Source organism: Epinephelus lanceolatus, chromosome 19 (assembly GCF_041903045.1).
Source record: "Epinephelus lanceolatus isolate andai-2023 chromosome 19, ASM4190304v1, whole genome shotgun sequence".
NCBI classification, from domain to species: domain Eukaryota; kingdom Metazoa; phylum Chordata; class Actinopteri; order Perciformes; family Serranidae; genus Epinephelus; species Epinephelus lanceolatus.
In genome coordinates, this window is record NC_135752.1 from 16,504,515 (window position 1) to 16,518,628 (window position 14,114).

At 42.3% G+C, this 14,114-nt stretch overlaps 2 protein-coding genes across 3 annotated transcripts in view; both read right to left on the reverse strand.

Moving 5' to 3' along the window:
* Positions 1 to 14,114, reverse strand: part of nup214 (nucleoporin 214) — a 41,206-nt gene that overhangs the window by 19,215 nt on the left and 7,877 nt on the right. For both annotated transcript variants that reach the window (XM_078162210.1, XM_078162209.1), the window contains exons 12-19: positions 6,257 to 6,695; positions 4,560 to 4,696; positions 4,346 to 4,434; positions 2,394 to 2,477; positions 1,802 to 1,951; positions 627 to 785; positions 421 to 524; positions 148 to 327 (exon numbers count right to left, since the gene is read on the reverse strand). In XM_078162210.1, coding sequence (XP_078018336.1) covers positions 148 to 327; positions 421 to 524; positions 627 to 785; positions 1,802 to 1,951; positions 2,394 to 2,477; positions 4,346 to 4,434; positions 4,560 to 4,696; positions 6,257 to 6,695 — 1,342 coding nt within the window. The remainder of the gene's footprint in view (positions 1 to 147; positions 328 to 420; positions 525 to 626; positions 786 to 1,801; positions 1,952 to 2,393; positions 2,478 to 4,345; positions 4,435 to 4,559; positions 4,697 to 6,256; positions 6,696 to 14,114) is intronic.
* Positions 7,794 to 14,110, reverse strand: LOC144458772 (uncharacterized). Its single transcript, XM_078162211.1, has 3 exons — positions 11,702 to 14,110; positions 8,795 to 8,948; positions 7,794 to 8,640 (listed from the first exon to the last, which is right to left on the reverse strand). Exons 1-3 carry the CDS (start codon positions 11,733 to 11,735, stop codon positions 7,839 to 7,841), a joined length of 990 nt encoding a protein of 329 aa, XP_078018337.1. The 5' UTR covers positions 11,736 to 14,110; the 3' UTR covers positions 7,794 to 7,838.

Consider the following 14,114-nt stretch of genomic DNA (forward strand, 5'->3'; position numbering starts at 1 on the left):
GTCAAGGTTAACTTGAAATATTAAGTCTCTGATTTCCAAACCTACTCCGCAGTCTTTTCTCTTACAACAAAATCTACAGAAGCTAATACTCAAATCCCTGAGATTTTCCCATTCCTCCACCCCTCCTTGTTCTTGGCCAGCTCCTACCCAGCAGTTGTTGATGTAGCAGGACTGCAGCTTATAGTTGGAGCGGTCGTCTTGTTGTAGAGGCGCAGGGAAGTGAGTTGCTTAATCAACTGGTCCAATCGGTTCTTCTGCTGGTTGATAATGTACAAGTTGTTGGCCAGTGTAGTGAACAGACCCTCACGCTCTGGCACGACCATGTGTCTGTGAAGAAGAGGAAAAATTGCATGACAAATGATATTTTACCCCAAATCTTTTCAGTATCAAATACTCAAATAGGTGGTGTTTTGTTCTTACTTCTGCTTTTTCTTCTTCTCCAGGTGCTTCTCCCATTCCACATCCAGCACGTCATTGACGTCCTCCACAGCAAACATAACGTACTGGTACAGCCTGCGAATCTCCTGAAGAAGGACAAAAATCATAGAATCAACACATTGCTATAAATATCTGGGTGGCTTATTTAAAGTCTTTGTGAAAAGTATCCATTCATGCAAACATTTCACCTTGAGCTGTTCCTCGCTGCGGGGGTCCAGGGGTTTTTTGTACAGCAGCTGTCTGTAATTTCTGTCTCTGCTCAGCTCACTCTGGGCCTTGGCTTCCTCTGCTCCAGCAAAGCCCTCCAGTAAGGTGGTCTTCAGTGTACCAATGTCCCCATGGAGAGACTACAAATCAGGAAGAGAAATAAACAAGTTGACAACGACTACACTAAATTAAAAAAGAAAAAATAAAACTTTATGACAATGTTGAGTGGAAGTGATTATTTTGCTGCTTTTGTGTCCAGGAATGCTGCTGTTTTCCCTAACTTTAATGTCTGGGCAATACCAGTAAGTCTAAAAAGGTTTGTTTGTTTATGGTACATACCAGTGGTTGTTAAACCTTTTTTAATGATGCACCCTTTTCAAAATATTTTTTTCAGCAAAGCACCCCTGACCAGGAACAAACATTCTGGGTGGGAAAAAGCCTGTCTACAGAGGTACAATACAGCGCTGTGCCATTAGTCACAACAACCTTGTAACTGAAAAACACTGAAATGCTACATTTCAAATGTTAATAATCTATCACCAAATTCATGGCAAACCAAAAAGCAGGGGAGATAGTAACAGCATCAAATCCATGTCTGTGTAAAAGGGACAACCAGCAGGACGCGGCCATGGACAGGACGGGCATGACGTTTTGAATGTGTCATTTGCATAAAAATGCAAAGGTGGCATAAAGTAGAGACTTCATAGTGGCCCTACAGCACAATTGCTGTGTATTTTAGGAACCATTAATGATATTTTTTAAATGAACATCTAAAAAAATCTCACATACCTCTTGCAGTACTCCAAAGCACTCATAGGGGTATGTATACACCCATTTGGGAAACACTGGTGTATACTACTGACAAGTCATACAAGTCAACATATACTTTGAAGAGTGGAGTATTTAAGGCTGTATAAAGTATGTCTGGGGCACTTTTCAACATCAAAAGTTAAAAAGGGAAATTAGACAAAATTTGGATATGTACTTTCAATATTTTCTTTTTGTGCGCTAACCTATATAATACCCAGGGGCTATTATATATTATATATATTATATATTATATATTATATATAGGATTTAGCTGATGAGTGTGATTTAGCTTGGGTTAGCCAGAGCAATATTTGAACATGTTTTAGTTTTCCAACCGTGGTCTCACCTCTGTAGTTTCCTTGATCTCCAGGGTGAAAATATGGAGGTCCTCTGACTCCTTCCTCAGCTCCTTCATCTCCTCATTGGTGCCAACCTTGAAGTCAGCTTTTGCACTTCGTGCCTTCAGGTCATCTAACTCCTTCTGGAAGTGTGCGATCTGATGACAAGTCAGAGACATGCTTAGTTACAAAACAAAATGTGTAATTATTTCAACACTGGGTGTATATGACATGTTATCTTAACCGTGACCAGGACTGAGCTGCACCAGTTATGTTTCACTAAGTTTTTGCCTTATGTGAGTAGGTAGTGTTTATGCAGTTAAGAGTGAGAAGGATATAGCCAATTAAGCTATCCACACAAACATTAATGTGGCATTTAGTCTGACGTTATTAGCATCACATTTTAAAACTTGAGCTACATTGTACTTTTCTGTGAAACAGCTATATTAGCAAGCTAACATCAGTTCTATCAGTTAGCTAACAGTATGTAGCTAGCATTATAGCATTTCCCCTGCATATAGTTCAGCCAAAGATACTCTACCCTTTTTTTTTAACAAGATCACCAATGAAAAGTGGTGTTGACTGGATGATATATCTCACCTCCTCCAATATACCAGCCATGATGGGATCAGTGTCTTTCTTCTGCTGTAGCTGCTTCTCCAGGGCCTTCACGCTAACAGCTGCCTGCATTGAGAAATTATAAAGTACATCAAAACCTACAGTTAGGTAAGAAACACATAGTGTAAGAAACACATGCAACCAACATAAGTTTGAGAAAAAATACAGCAAAAATGTTTGTAAACTAACTAAAATATTTTCCTCGGCAGTTGGTTTCAGTTGAGCTTGCAGTTGCTAGTGGCAACCGCCACCAGTACAGTTCAATAGCAGCAGCATTGACATTGTTTCTAGATCCACTATTTTTTGAGATGTGTTTCAGTGCAAATACTGCATATTTTATCGACTCCATATATGGCATTGTTATCATTAGGTACTCTTTTTTTCCATAGCTGTTCTATGATTGTTGAGTTGTCAATTGTTAATTTGTTTTTTCTGTGATCAGTTTACTGCTTGGTGCTTACAAAGCTAGCCATTATACTAGCGCTTTGAAGCTAATGTGTTGCTAATGTAACAATTTAAGTTACTTTTGAGCTAAAAGGTGATATTATGTATTTTACTTTTTTACTTTTACTCTAGTGGACTGGGTGTTTACTGTAGTGTACCCCCTACAGGAGCTGAATGTTGCTCTTTCACTGGGAATACACTGTTTCTTAATACAGTGAGGTACAATGGCGTTTTAATAATAACTGTGGTCTGACTCTTGTCTAATAACAATTGACCATTCACTGAGTCCCACCCCTCAAATGCAGATAGGCTAATTATAGCATGACAGTGGCCAGCTCCTACAACAGTCTGACAACAACATGGCTATGCGCCATAGACCGTCATGTTATCATTTTCGATTTCCTTCATTTCCAGGCAGCTTTTGTGGATTTTGAGCTAAATTTTGCGCCTGGGGCATAAATAATAAGGATACTCCTTGCCTGGAGAAGTTGAAAAGAGATACATGTTTCCTCCCCCTTCCAAAACCAAAATCAAAGTGCAGGGCTAAGTAGCTAGCTAACTACTGAAGATATCGCCTACTGAATGTATACACATGCTACTTTTGATTTTTAATGAGTATAACAGTGAAAAAAATGACCCTGCTGTACAGGAACCAGTGAAGGGAAACAGGAAAACTTTGCTGATATTCAACCAGCTGTGTGTCATCACATTGTGTGCTGATGAATGTTGTTTAGCTTCCCCTTAATATTCCCACCCGTAAGGTGGCGGAGGTCTGAGCACTGGCAGTGGCCTGGGGAGGAGCCAAACACTGTTCATCTGCACACACTGTAACGACCCTCAGCTGGCTGAATATCGGCAAAGTTTCCCTTTAAATTCATTGTCTTCTGTCTCAGTCGCTAGTGACGTGGTGGTTCACGTTTACAGTCATCCATAACCTATAGTTCGGCTTTAGCTTCAAACTATCTTAATCTTTTTAATCTGTTTTTCCTGCCAAGCAAGCTTGATATCCTGAATAGATCCTTCAAACACATATTGTAGACCACTCTGTCTGCTTCTCTCTGAAAGTGCTTTTCAGCTTAACAAAGGGTAAATTGCTTCCTTTAAAAACTTTGAAGGACAACTGCTGTCTTGAACCTTTGTTGGAAGTGTGTTCAGCTCACTGCAAACAATCATGGCAACAACACACAAAACTGTGTACCTTCACACAGAGTGAACGCAAGGCAATTATATTTACCCATTTAACAGTGGTATTCTCCACATGAAATATTTAATATTAAGTTGCATGGAAAGGGTTAAAAATGAAGGGGAAAAAAGAGTGTACAAATAATCTTACTAAATATTTCTATGGTTCTTAAAAATCTAGATGAAGTTGAGTGCACTAATGGAGACTCCTATGGTGGATATGTTTATCTTTTGACTTGAAATCTATTAAAATACATCTGGTTAATACATGAACAGAAAACAAATCCCTCATAATAAACAGTCAGGACCTGTGGAGTTTGGACATGGCTCTGGGCAGCAGGAGCAGGTTTCTGGACAACTGTGGGCGGTGTGCTGGTTTGAACTGGACGCACTGGGGCTGAGAAACAATCAAACAACTTTAAAATCACAACCCGAGCCAAGAAATAAGTCTTTGATAAAAAATAAAGTCACAATAATGAACTTGTGCAAAGCATGTAAGTGAAGGGACAGAGGCAGGCTTACCCAATACAGGTGGTGGCTTAGTGACTGAAAGTGGAGGTGCAGTGAAACTACTGGAATTGGAGACAACTGTTTTGGGCAGCGAGGCACTAAAGGAGACAGACTGTGGGGATGGAGCAGGGGTCTCCACTGCTGAAAACCTTGGGGAAGGAACAGAATTTTTAGGCATTTGTATTAACAACCCTGATTCTAAAAACGTTGTGCGAACGTACATAAAAACACAATACAATTATTTGCAAATTCATTTCCACCAATATTCAACTGAATGCAGTTCAAAGACAAGATACTTAATGTCCAAACTGATAAACTTGATTGTTTTTTTCTTTTTTGTGTGAAAATACACTAATCTGGAATTTCATGGCTGCAAAATGTTCCAAAAAAGTTGGAACTGGGGCAAGAAAAGACTGGAGAAGTTGTGGAATGCTAAAAAACACCTGTTTGAAACATTTCACCAGTAAACAAGTGAATTGGTTACAGGTGACAGTAAAGGGGAATCCTCCAAAGGCTCAGTTGTTCACAAACAAGGACCATGCGAGGTTCATCACTTGGTGATAAACTATGTGGGCAAATAGTCCAAGAGTTAAAGAATGTTTCTAATAACACAGTTGCAAAGAATTTAGGGATTCAGAGATTTCTTTGCACGTAAAGGGCAAGGCTGAAAACCAATGATGAATGTCCCTGACCTTCAATCCCCTTAGACTGCATTAAAAACCAACATGACTCTATAAAAGGATATTACTACACAGGCTCAGGAACACTTTGGAAAACCTGTGTTGGTAAACACAGTTCGTTGCTACATGTGCAAATGCAAATTAAGACTCTTCATGCAAAGTGGAAACCATTTATCAACAACATCCAGAAACGTCGCCAACTTCTCTGGGCCTGAGCTCATCTGAGATGGAGTGACACAAAGTGGAAAAGTGTGTTGTGGTCTGACATGTCCACATTTCAAATTGCTTTTGGAAATCATGGACACTGTGTCCTCCAGGCTAAAGAGGAGAAGGACCATCCAGCACAAAGTTCAAAAGCCAGCATTTGTGACAGTGCGGACGTGTATTAGTGCCCACGGCATGGCACCATGAATGCTGAAAGGTACATACAGGTTTTGGAGCAACATATGCTGCCATTCAGAAAATGTCTTTTTAGAAGGTGTATCTGCTTCTTCCAGCGAGGCAATACCAAGCTGCACTCTGCTTGTGTTACAACATTGTGGCCTTGTAGTAAAAGAGCGCAGGTAGTTAGCCTGCAGTCCAGACCTGTATCCCATTAAAAATGTGTGGCACATTATGAAGCGCACAATATGACAACAGAGACCCCAGACTGGTGATGATTTAAATAACTATATCAAGCAAAAATAGGGAAGAACTTTAATTTCAAAACTTCAAAAATTAGTGTCCACAGTTCGCAAACGCCTACTGAGCGTTGTTAAAAGAGAAGGTGATGTCACACAATGGTAAACATGCTCCTGTCCCAACTTTTTTGGAACACGCTGCAGGCACCAAATTAAGTTTATCAGTTTGCAAAATATATATCTGTGTTTGATATGTGTTTTATAGGCTAAAGGATTTGCAAATCATTGCATTCTACTTTTATTTTACACAGCATCACAGCTTTTTTGGAGTTGGGGTTACATGTTTATAACCCTTAACGTCTCAGTTGAAACACAGCAATAAATGACAGATTAAGAAATAATGACTTACCTCTCATTTAGATTGAGTTTCACTGTTGGTGGGGAGGCAGTAGCGATGTTCTGAGGTGTCAGAGCTGGAGCTGCCACTGCTGATGGTTTAATGGAAGGCGTGAAAGAAAACGCTGAAGGTGCTGAGGGTGTGTCAGAGGGAGGTTTGGAACCAAACGAGAAGCTTGAGGATGTTGAGCCAAAAGATATGGGTGCGCCCAGGGAGAAAGCTGAAGGGGCAGCGGTGGCGCATGTAGTTGGGACCGAGAAGCTGAAGCCTGATGATGACACTGCTGCCGACACAGGGGCTGCGGGGACAATGCTGAATGGGGCAGCGGCTGAAGAGGCAGCAGGGGCTGGAGGAGTGGAAGCAGCTGCTGAAGTGAGACTGAGGTTTGGGAATGCTGCTGGGGCAGATGGGATGGAGGCAGCGATTTTGGGTGGCTGGGTTGCCAAAGAACCTGTGAACAGAAAATAAATTTGCTTTCATTTGATCTAATCACATGTGTGTCTAAAAACAAAGGTTGCTCATTGTAAAACAACTGGATTAGCCTCGGAGAGAACAAGCCCAGATTTTTCATAGCTGGGATGCTCGCAGCAGTATTTCTGTCAGACTTCAAAGGAGTTTGCACTAAAGCTGTCAAGCCTCGAAGAGGTCCGCTGTGTAAAAACAATGATGTCTAGCTTCACAGAAAAGTAACCACTTCACAGTCTAATCAAAGATCTCCACATCACCAAAACAACTGGCCTCATTCAACAAATGTTAGTGAATATAAAATGAAAAAAATATTAGATTACAAAACACTTTACAACATTCCAGAAACAGAAAAAGAGCATAGAACAAATGTCAGCATTCTTGAATAACATTTTGCTTTCAAAAATGTCTGATTATACTTATAACGTCAAGGCCACACCGCCTGTGGAAGTGCTGCGAAGCGCAGCGCACCGAAATTCTCGCGCGAGCCAGAGCATTTCCGTTCACATCAGACGCGCATTTCTCCGCGCCGGTCGACAAGCGCTTCTGCTCCCAGCTGTTGTCTCATTCACATTTGGGGCTGTTTTTCCATCATGGGTAAGTAAATAATCGCCATCTGAAATATTTCAGAATGTCTACGGAACAGATGGCTCATCTACTGTCTTTGATTGGCCCAGATCTGACTACACAGACAACAAACTTGCGCCAACCCATCCAAGCAAAACAACGGCTTGCAGTTACACTGAGGTAATAATTATTATGACTGATAATGACTCATGCTAAACCAGGATAACAAAGAAATGTTCGTTTTCAGCACAGTGTATAGTGTCAGACATTTATTAACAATGAAGAAATGTACAAAACTTGTAGAAACTACAATCTAAAACCTACACACAATATTTGGAAAAAAAAAAATAGAAACAAAATAAGAACCTCTTATTTAAATCATCACAAATTTAAACAACAAAGTGTTTAATTAGAGTAAATATAAACAACAGCAAATATTTATTTACATAGGCTCAAGTGTTGTATTTTTCCTCCATTACTCAAAATGGTGGAATGATTTTTTTTTTGGGGGGAGGGGGGGGGGGGGGGTCTTCCAGCTCTTCCAGCATTGACCCAGACCTCTTCACACCCCCATGTTGGCTCTGTGTTTGCATTGCATGGTATTGTCCCTGCTGGTGGTGGGACACTGGGGGTTGTGCAGCTTGTTGATATGTTGTCGGGGTGGACCTTGTTGATACTGTGACGGGGGTTGTGCAGGTCCTTGGTATGTAGTCAGGGGTGGGGTGTGACCTTGCTGATAATTCGAAGTTGATGAGTACCCCTGAAAACCTGAGCTTTGTGGCTGTGTTGTCTGCTGCCAATGTAGTGGGGTTGGTCTGGTGACCGATGGAGAAGCTTGGGTGAGCTTATCTTGTTCCTCTTTTTCCAAGTCTGTAAGGTACTGTAGGATGTGGATTTGTGCACGTGCCTGAGTGCTACGGGGCAGTCGGTTCAACCTGGGGACAAGGCTGAGGGCGAAAAAGTACATTTCCTCCTCATCTTTTGGGACATGTAGTGGTACAGGGGTTTCTTCTGTTGTCAGAATATCTAGCAGGTCTGGCTCTAAAGGCCCTGCAGTTGTGGATCCCTTCCTTTTCTTTCTGCCAGGTTGTGTGGTATGAGTTTCAGCCCCCGATGACAAGGCCTGCATTCTAGGGTGTGTTGGGGGGGTGGCAGACCTTGGTAATTCTGAGAGCTGATGGGTAGACCTCAGTCCTACATCTGTGGGATGTGGAGAAGAGGATGTGGACCTCAGTGTGGGAGTGGCTGGTGTGCCAGGCCTTGAAGGCAGTCCAGATGGTCCAGCTGTCAAGTCATCTTCCTCACACATGAGCTCTGCGGGTGTGTCTTCGCACAGATCTATAGGCCGGAGAGTACTTTTAGAGCTTAAAAAGAAAAGAAAATAATTTGTTATAAAATATGGGATACAACAAAATTATGAAATTGTGTCAAATATATGCGATATGTTATATGGATAGTTTTGACTATATTTAAAAAGATGTCTATTAAACGGCACTATTACATTTAGAAACTACTAACCTTCTGGGCTGCAAGTGTGGCAGTAAGAAAGACATATTATTGCTGTATTTCCAGTCCTTTTGACTGCCACCAGCGGACCCACTCGGTACAGTCTTGTTTTTGTTTTTCACAAAACTGTCCTGCAGTTGTTTCCATCTCCGCTTGCATTCTTCCACTGTGACAAAGTAACAAACATGAATTAATAAAACACAATACACCTTTTTTCATATTTATTTATATTATTTTAACATAATAACGCCATTTCTATTAATAACATGGCTTGAAGTTTGTGGAGCTGTTTTAAATTCATGTAATACTTATTTCTGTACATTCCACAACTTTATCATGCACCAATATTTTCTTGTTTTTATCCCTGTATTAAATATTTATAAATTATTGATAATTAACTTATAACTTTTTTTCCTATTTCCACAGATTCCTTGGCACAGGTGAAACCTTTGCCAGCCTGGCATTTCAATATAGATTAGGGAGAAGCACTGTGGCCAATTCAGTACACATGACCTGCCAGGCAACAGAGAGGCGGATGGTGGAATCCCAGTTCCCCAGGCCCACGGAGCAGATGTGGAGAGACACTGCCTCCACTTTCTGAAGGAAGTGGAATTTTCCTAACTGCCTTGGGGCCATTGATGGTAAACACGTTAACATCACGGTGCCACCCAAATCCGGAAGCTTGTACTTTAATTACAAGAAGACGTTCTCCATCATTCTGTTGGCGCTGGTGGATGCTGACTACCGTTTCATCAACATCCAGGTGGGGGACTTTGGAAGAGCAAGTGATGGAGGTGTATATAGTGGCTCTGACTTGGGAATCGGCATGGAGACTAAGACTCTGCAGGTTCCTGCAGACTGTCTGCTACCAGGATCGGGCCACCAAGGGCCAATGCCATACACCATGGTGGGAGATACTGCTTTCCCACTGAAGACATACCTAATGAGGCCATTCCCTGGACAACGCCTTGGACGATGGAAGAAGGTTTTTAATTACAGACTGTCCAGGGCCAGAATGGTTGTGAAATGCGCCTTTGGCATTCTGGCAGCGAGAGTGCTGAACACGCGCATCTCTATGAAGCCAGAAAATGCGGACGCCGTTGTGATGGCTGTGTGCATTCTCCACAACGACCTGCTCAACCCAGCTGAGAATCAGAGGTGGTTGGACGAGGCAGAAGAGCGAGGGGAATGCCTACGGGATGCCAGAAACATGGGTGGCAACAGAGGATGCATATGACGTGAGAAAGCTAGTGCATTCTTTATCTCCCCTGAGGGCAGTGTGCCCTGGCATGACCAGATGCTGTAGAGGGATAGCTACAGCTATATGCCCAGCTACATGTATATAAAGTTGGAGTAAGTGGACATAATAGATGTTGGACTCATTGTGTATATTACATTTTGGTCATTCTGTTCTGTTTATTGTGTGTTTTAAAATAAATTTGAATGAAAATCCATTTACTAGTCATTATTTCAAGGACACTGTCATCATTAAACCTCTTCTACAAATAGGAATACTATTTAGGCATTGCTTCAATATGATTTTTTTTACATACTTATCATCACTATCAGTATAGAGTAGGGCATTAACAAAAATGTCGATTTGTTGACGTCAGTGGCACAAGTCGACACCCCCCGGGAGGAGTCGACAAGTCGTGTGTTTTTTCCCTCTCTCTCTCTCTGTGTGCTTGTGTACGGAATGCAATCGCTGCCTCTGATTGGCTTACACTGATTCTTTATCCTTGAACATACTCAGGCGTACTATAAGCGGAGCAGACTTCAGTCATTCGGGCTTTCATAGTCAAGTGCAATTCCGCGTTGTACTTTCCTGTAAAAATGCGGGGAAAAATCCCTGCGATGTGAAAAATACATGCCGAGCAGTCACTGGTGCGTGGAGCAGAGTCCGCGCGGTCATAAAATCTGAGCTTTGCGCGCACAGGGCTTGCGGACGTCCGCTTTGAGTCCGCGCGGACCTCCGCAGAGTCCGTTCTGCGTACATCCCACCCGAGTATGTTCGGGCCTTGACAGACACACATCACATGTGTGGAGATACTTCACTTTCCTCCGCCGTGTCAATGTGATGACGTCATCAAATGACTTGTCGACTCGACTTCAACTTTATTGACAGATAAGTCGTTAATGCCCTAGTATAGAGGACATTTTGTAGGATATTATGACCCAAAGGTGTAAATAGGTGCACATGAGCTGTTTACATTATGGGAGGAAATACTGGCCAAAGTTGTAATTACATGAGTAAGTAAGTAGTTGCAATTACACCACAATCTGCCATACATGACAACACTTATATAATGCCTTTTCCAAATGAGCTTGATGTCAGTATTGTTGTTGATTTCGAGGCCTACACAAAAGCAATAATTGCCTTCACACCAGTAGCTATATTGACAGCTATATTACTGAAGTACTTAATGTTAACAATAAGCATAACTAACAAAGTCTTTAAAAAAATAGCCTGCATGCAAATATGATTTCACAATGTGATAATACAAGTTTTTGCTGTTATGACATTACAGTAAATACAACATTAAATGATTTTTCTCTGGATTTGGGCATTGTGCTCTTAAGTGAGAAGTGAAAACATGTCTCCTTTGGAAATGGAGCTGGGGGAGGGAGAGAAAATGGCTGAGGACAGTTTTCCTTGCAACAGGTAAAATGGCTGAAGGACCCTGGGGGCCTCTGTACTGTAAGTGGTTTAAATTTTATCACAGTGTTGATTATATTTCTTAATCTATGCTACTGAGGCCATATATTTCAGACTATAGCCTACTACAAAAAAATCTTCTGTGGGACATTGGGACACTAGAAAATGCACTGAAGTTGTGGTAGACTGATTGATTCAAACAATATACTTACTTGTTGATCCAATAGCTATGGCAACAGCATCAGAACATTTATCTTACTTACTATTGTCCTTGTAGAATGGGTGCTGGGGGGTCATACAACTCCCTGTACTTCTCCACTTCCACAATCAACTTCACGTCGTCCATCTTCAACAACTCCGCTGGTTTTGGTGTCTCTGCCCCTCTCCCTCTCTCTAGGCCCGTTTCCACCGCAGGAACTTCGGGGTAATGTTACGGGGCCGGGGCCGTTGGTGCGTGTCTCCACCACAGGAACCACCCCCGAAGGACAGAGTTCCGGAACTTTTACGGGGGCTAAACAAGTCCCTGTCTCGGAGTAGGTACTCAGAAAGGCCCCGAAAGACTCCTGGCTGGGGCTTGGGATTTACTTGGTGCTGATTGGATATACTCAAGGAGGGATGTGATGTCAACAGAAAGCAACAAAATAGCCGGCATTTTTAAAACTCAGCAGACGAGGGTTAGCTCGTTCATATAGCTTCCTCCGCCATGTAAAAAAAAACTCACTAAATGGCTCGTGAAAAAAATATTCTTTCCAGCGGATATCTTAGTCACAACATGATTGAGCTAGCAAAGCAGTTTTGTGTTGCTATGTGTGGTATGTATTCAGTTTTGGGAAATCACGATGTCTAGAAAGCATCAGTGGCTGCTGCTGACAGGGACAGCTAACAGCAGCAAAGCTAACATCAGGACGTCATCTGTTAAAAGCCTCCTGTTGTCGGATACGACATGAAACTACTCCAGTTAGCTCAATCATGTTGTAACTAAGACATCCGCTGGAAAAAAAAAAATTTTTTTTAAGGGCCATTTAGTGAGTTATTACAGACACCGCTAAGGGCTAACAGCTAACAGCGTCCCTACGTCGCCCCGGTAAATGGTCGCGCAACGATTACGTCACATCCAGAGCCCGTAACTTTACAGGAACCTTCCTCGTACTCCGCTCTCAGTGGAGACACGGCGGTTGAGAGGGCCGAGTGAGAGGATGTTCCTGTAGTAGTTCCTGCCCCCCAAATAGTACCAGGAACTTCTTCAGTGGAAACGGGCCTTCTGTTTGCGTGTGTGTGCCCCCACCCCCACCACCTATAGCCGGCCCACTCTGTGTGTGTCTCTGTCTCTCTCTCTCTCTTTTGTGTGTGTGTGTGTGTGTGTGTGTCTTCATCTCTCTCGCGCTCTGTTTAGATACCACTGACTAATATGTATATTAACACACAGACATATATATACACATCGCATTTGTCAAACGGGGTGTTTTATTTTGAAATTTGTTTTATTCTGAAAATTGACCGGATGCTGTTGTTGTTACTTTGTTTGACTTCCTGCCCGACTTGACACATTCACTCGCGGCTCGCACAGAAAATAGACCAGACGCCGAACTGATCGCTGCAAATCGCGAGCCTTCTGCGGAGCTTCCCGGCACGGCGCGGCCAGTGTGGAAACTGGCTTCACTCCTTGGCGCTTCGAGGCTATTGGCGGCGCTTCCGCGGGCGGTGTGGCCCTGGCGTAATTGTCTTACAATACTGCAATTAACAAAACGTTTTCCACTGCTCTTATCACCACTACACTTAAACACAACCTAAAACTTTGAAGGCCCTCTTTGATGAAGTTAAGTTTGATAAGACCACAAAACGTCATTGGTGTTTTGGTAATTAAGTTTAAGAACTAAATTTTACTCAGACTAAAAGCCTTATTCCTTAAAGACACCGAGATAAGTTTAATGAGGGGTTTATTTATTTAGATGTGCATTTGTTTGACTGACAGGCTCTCAGGCTGTTAAACTGAGCTGTGATACCAAACTCCACTCTTAAAAATGCCTCTTTAGGGCTGATAAACATGGTGTGTCTTAATGCCTAGAAGATGCAAGGTCAGCCCTGGGTGCTACTCTTGTGCCAACCTCAAAGGGCATGGAGGCAGGTTGTGCCTGATGTTGCTGAGCGACCATAACCTACTTACCAGAAATGCCGATTTAGAGCTGATCTTCTTCCATGCATTTTTTTTTTAAAGTGTGTGGGTGTTAAAATATTGTCCGTGGGAAAGATCGTAAAGCTCTGGATAGCCATACACTACAATAATCACCTAATACCAGCAAAGTTGAACTTTGTTTATATCACGGCCGTTACCCTTAAAAAATAGGTGCTTGGAAATGCTTGCACACCACAACAGTGTCACTCTCGCTTCTGAGCACGCCTTCTGCATGTCTACATTGACAACAATAGAAGGCACGAGTAATGCGGGATGTGACTGGCGCCTTAGAAAGCAATGGGTGACGCGTCGGATAATATGTCCATGTCTGTCAACAGCCTATGCTGGCATCACACCAGGAAAAGGAAAATCTCACCAACACTTTGGTATCACTGCATTAGATGATTATCACTTGAGGAAATGTGCCACTGCAATGTGTGATGATGAATAATTGTGCAGCCCAACAACATTTTAAAACATCTGTTAAGTTTGCTGGCTCTCTT

What these genes read in the sequence shown, in the direction of transcription:
- LOC144458772 (XM_078162211.1), bottom strand. Translation starts at nt 11,735, where the DNA reads ATGACCCCCCAGCACCCATTCTACAAGGACAATA. An exon ending in CCCATTCTACAAGGACAATA is followed by an intron (nt 8,949 to 11,701) that starts GTAAGTAAGATA and finishes ACTTTGTCACAG; the next exon opens with TGGAAGAATGCAAGCGGAGA. An exon ending in CCACACTTGCAGCCCAGAAG is followed by an intron (nt 8,641 to 8,794) that starts GTTAGTAGTTTC and finishes TTTCTTTTTAAG; the next exon opens with CTCTAAAAGTACTCTCCGGC.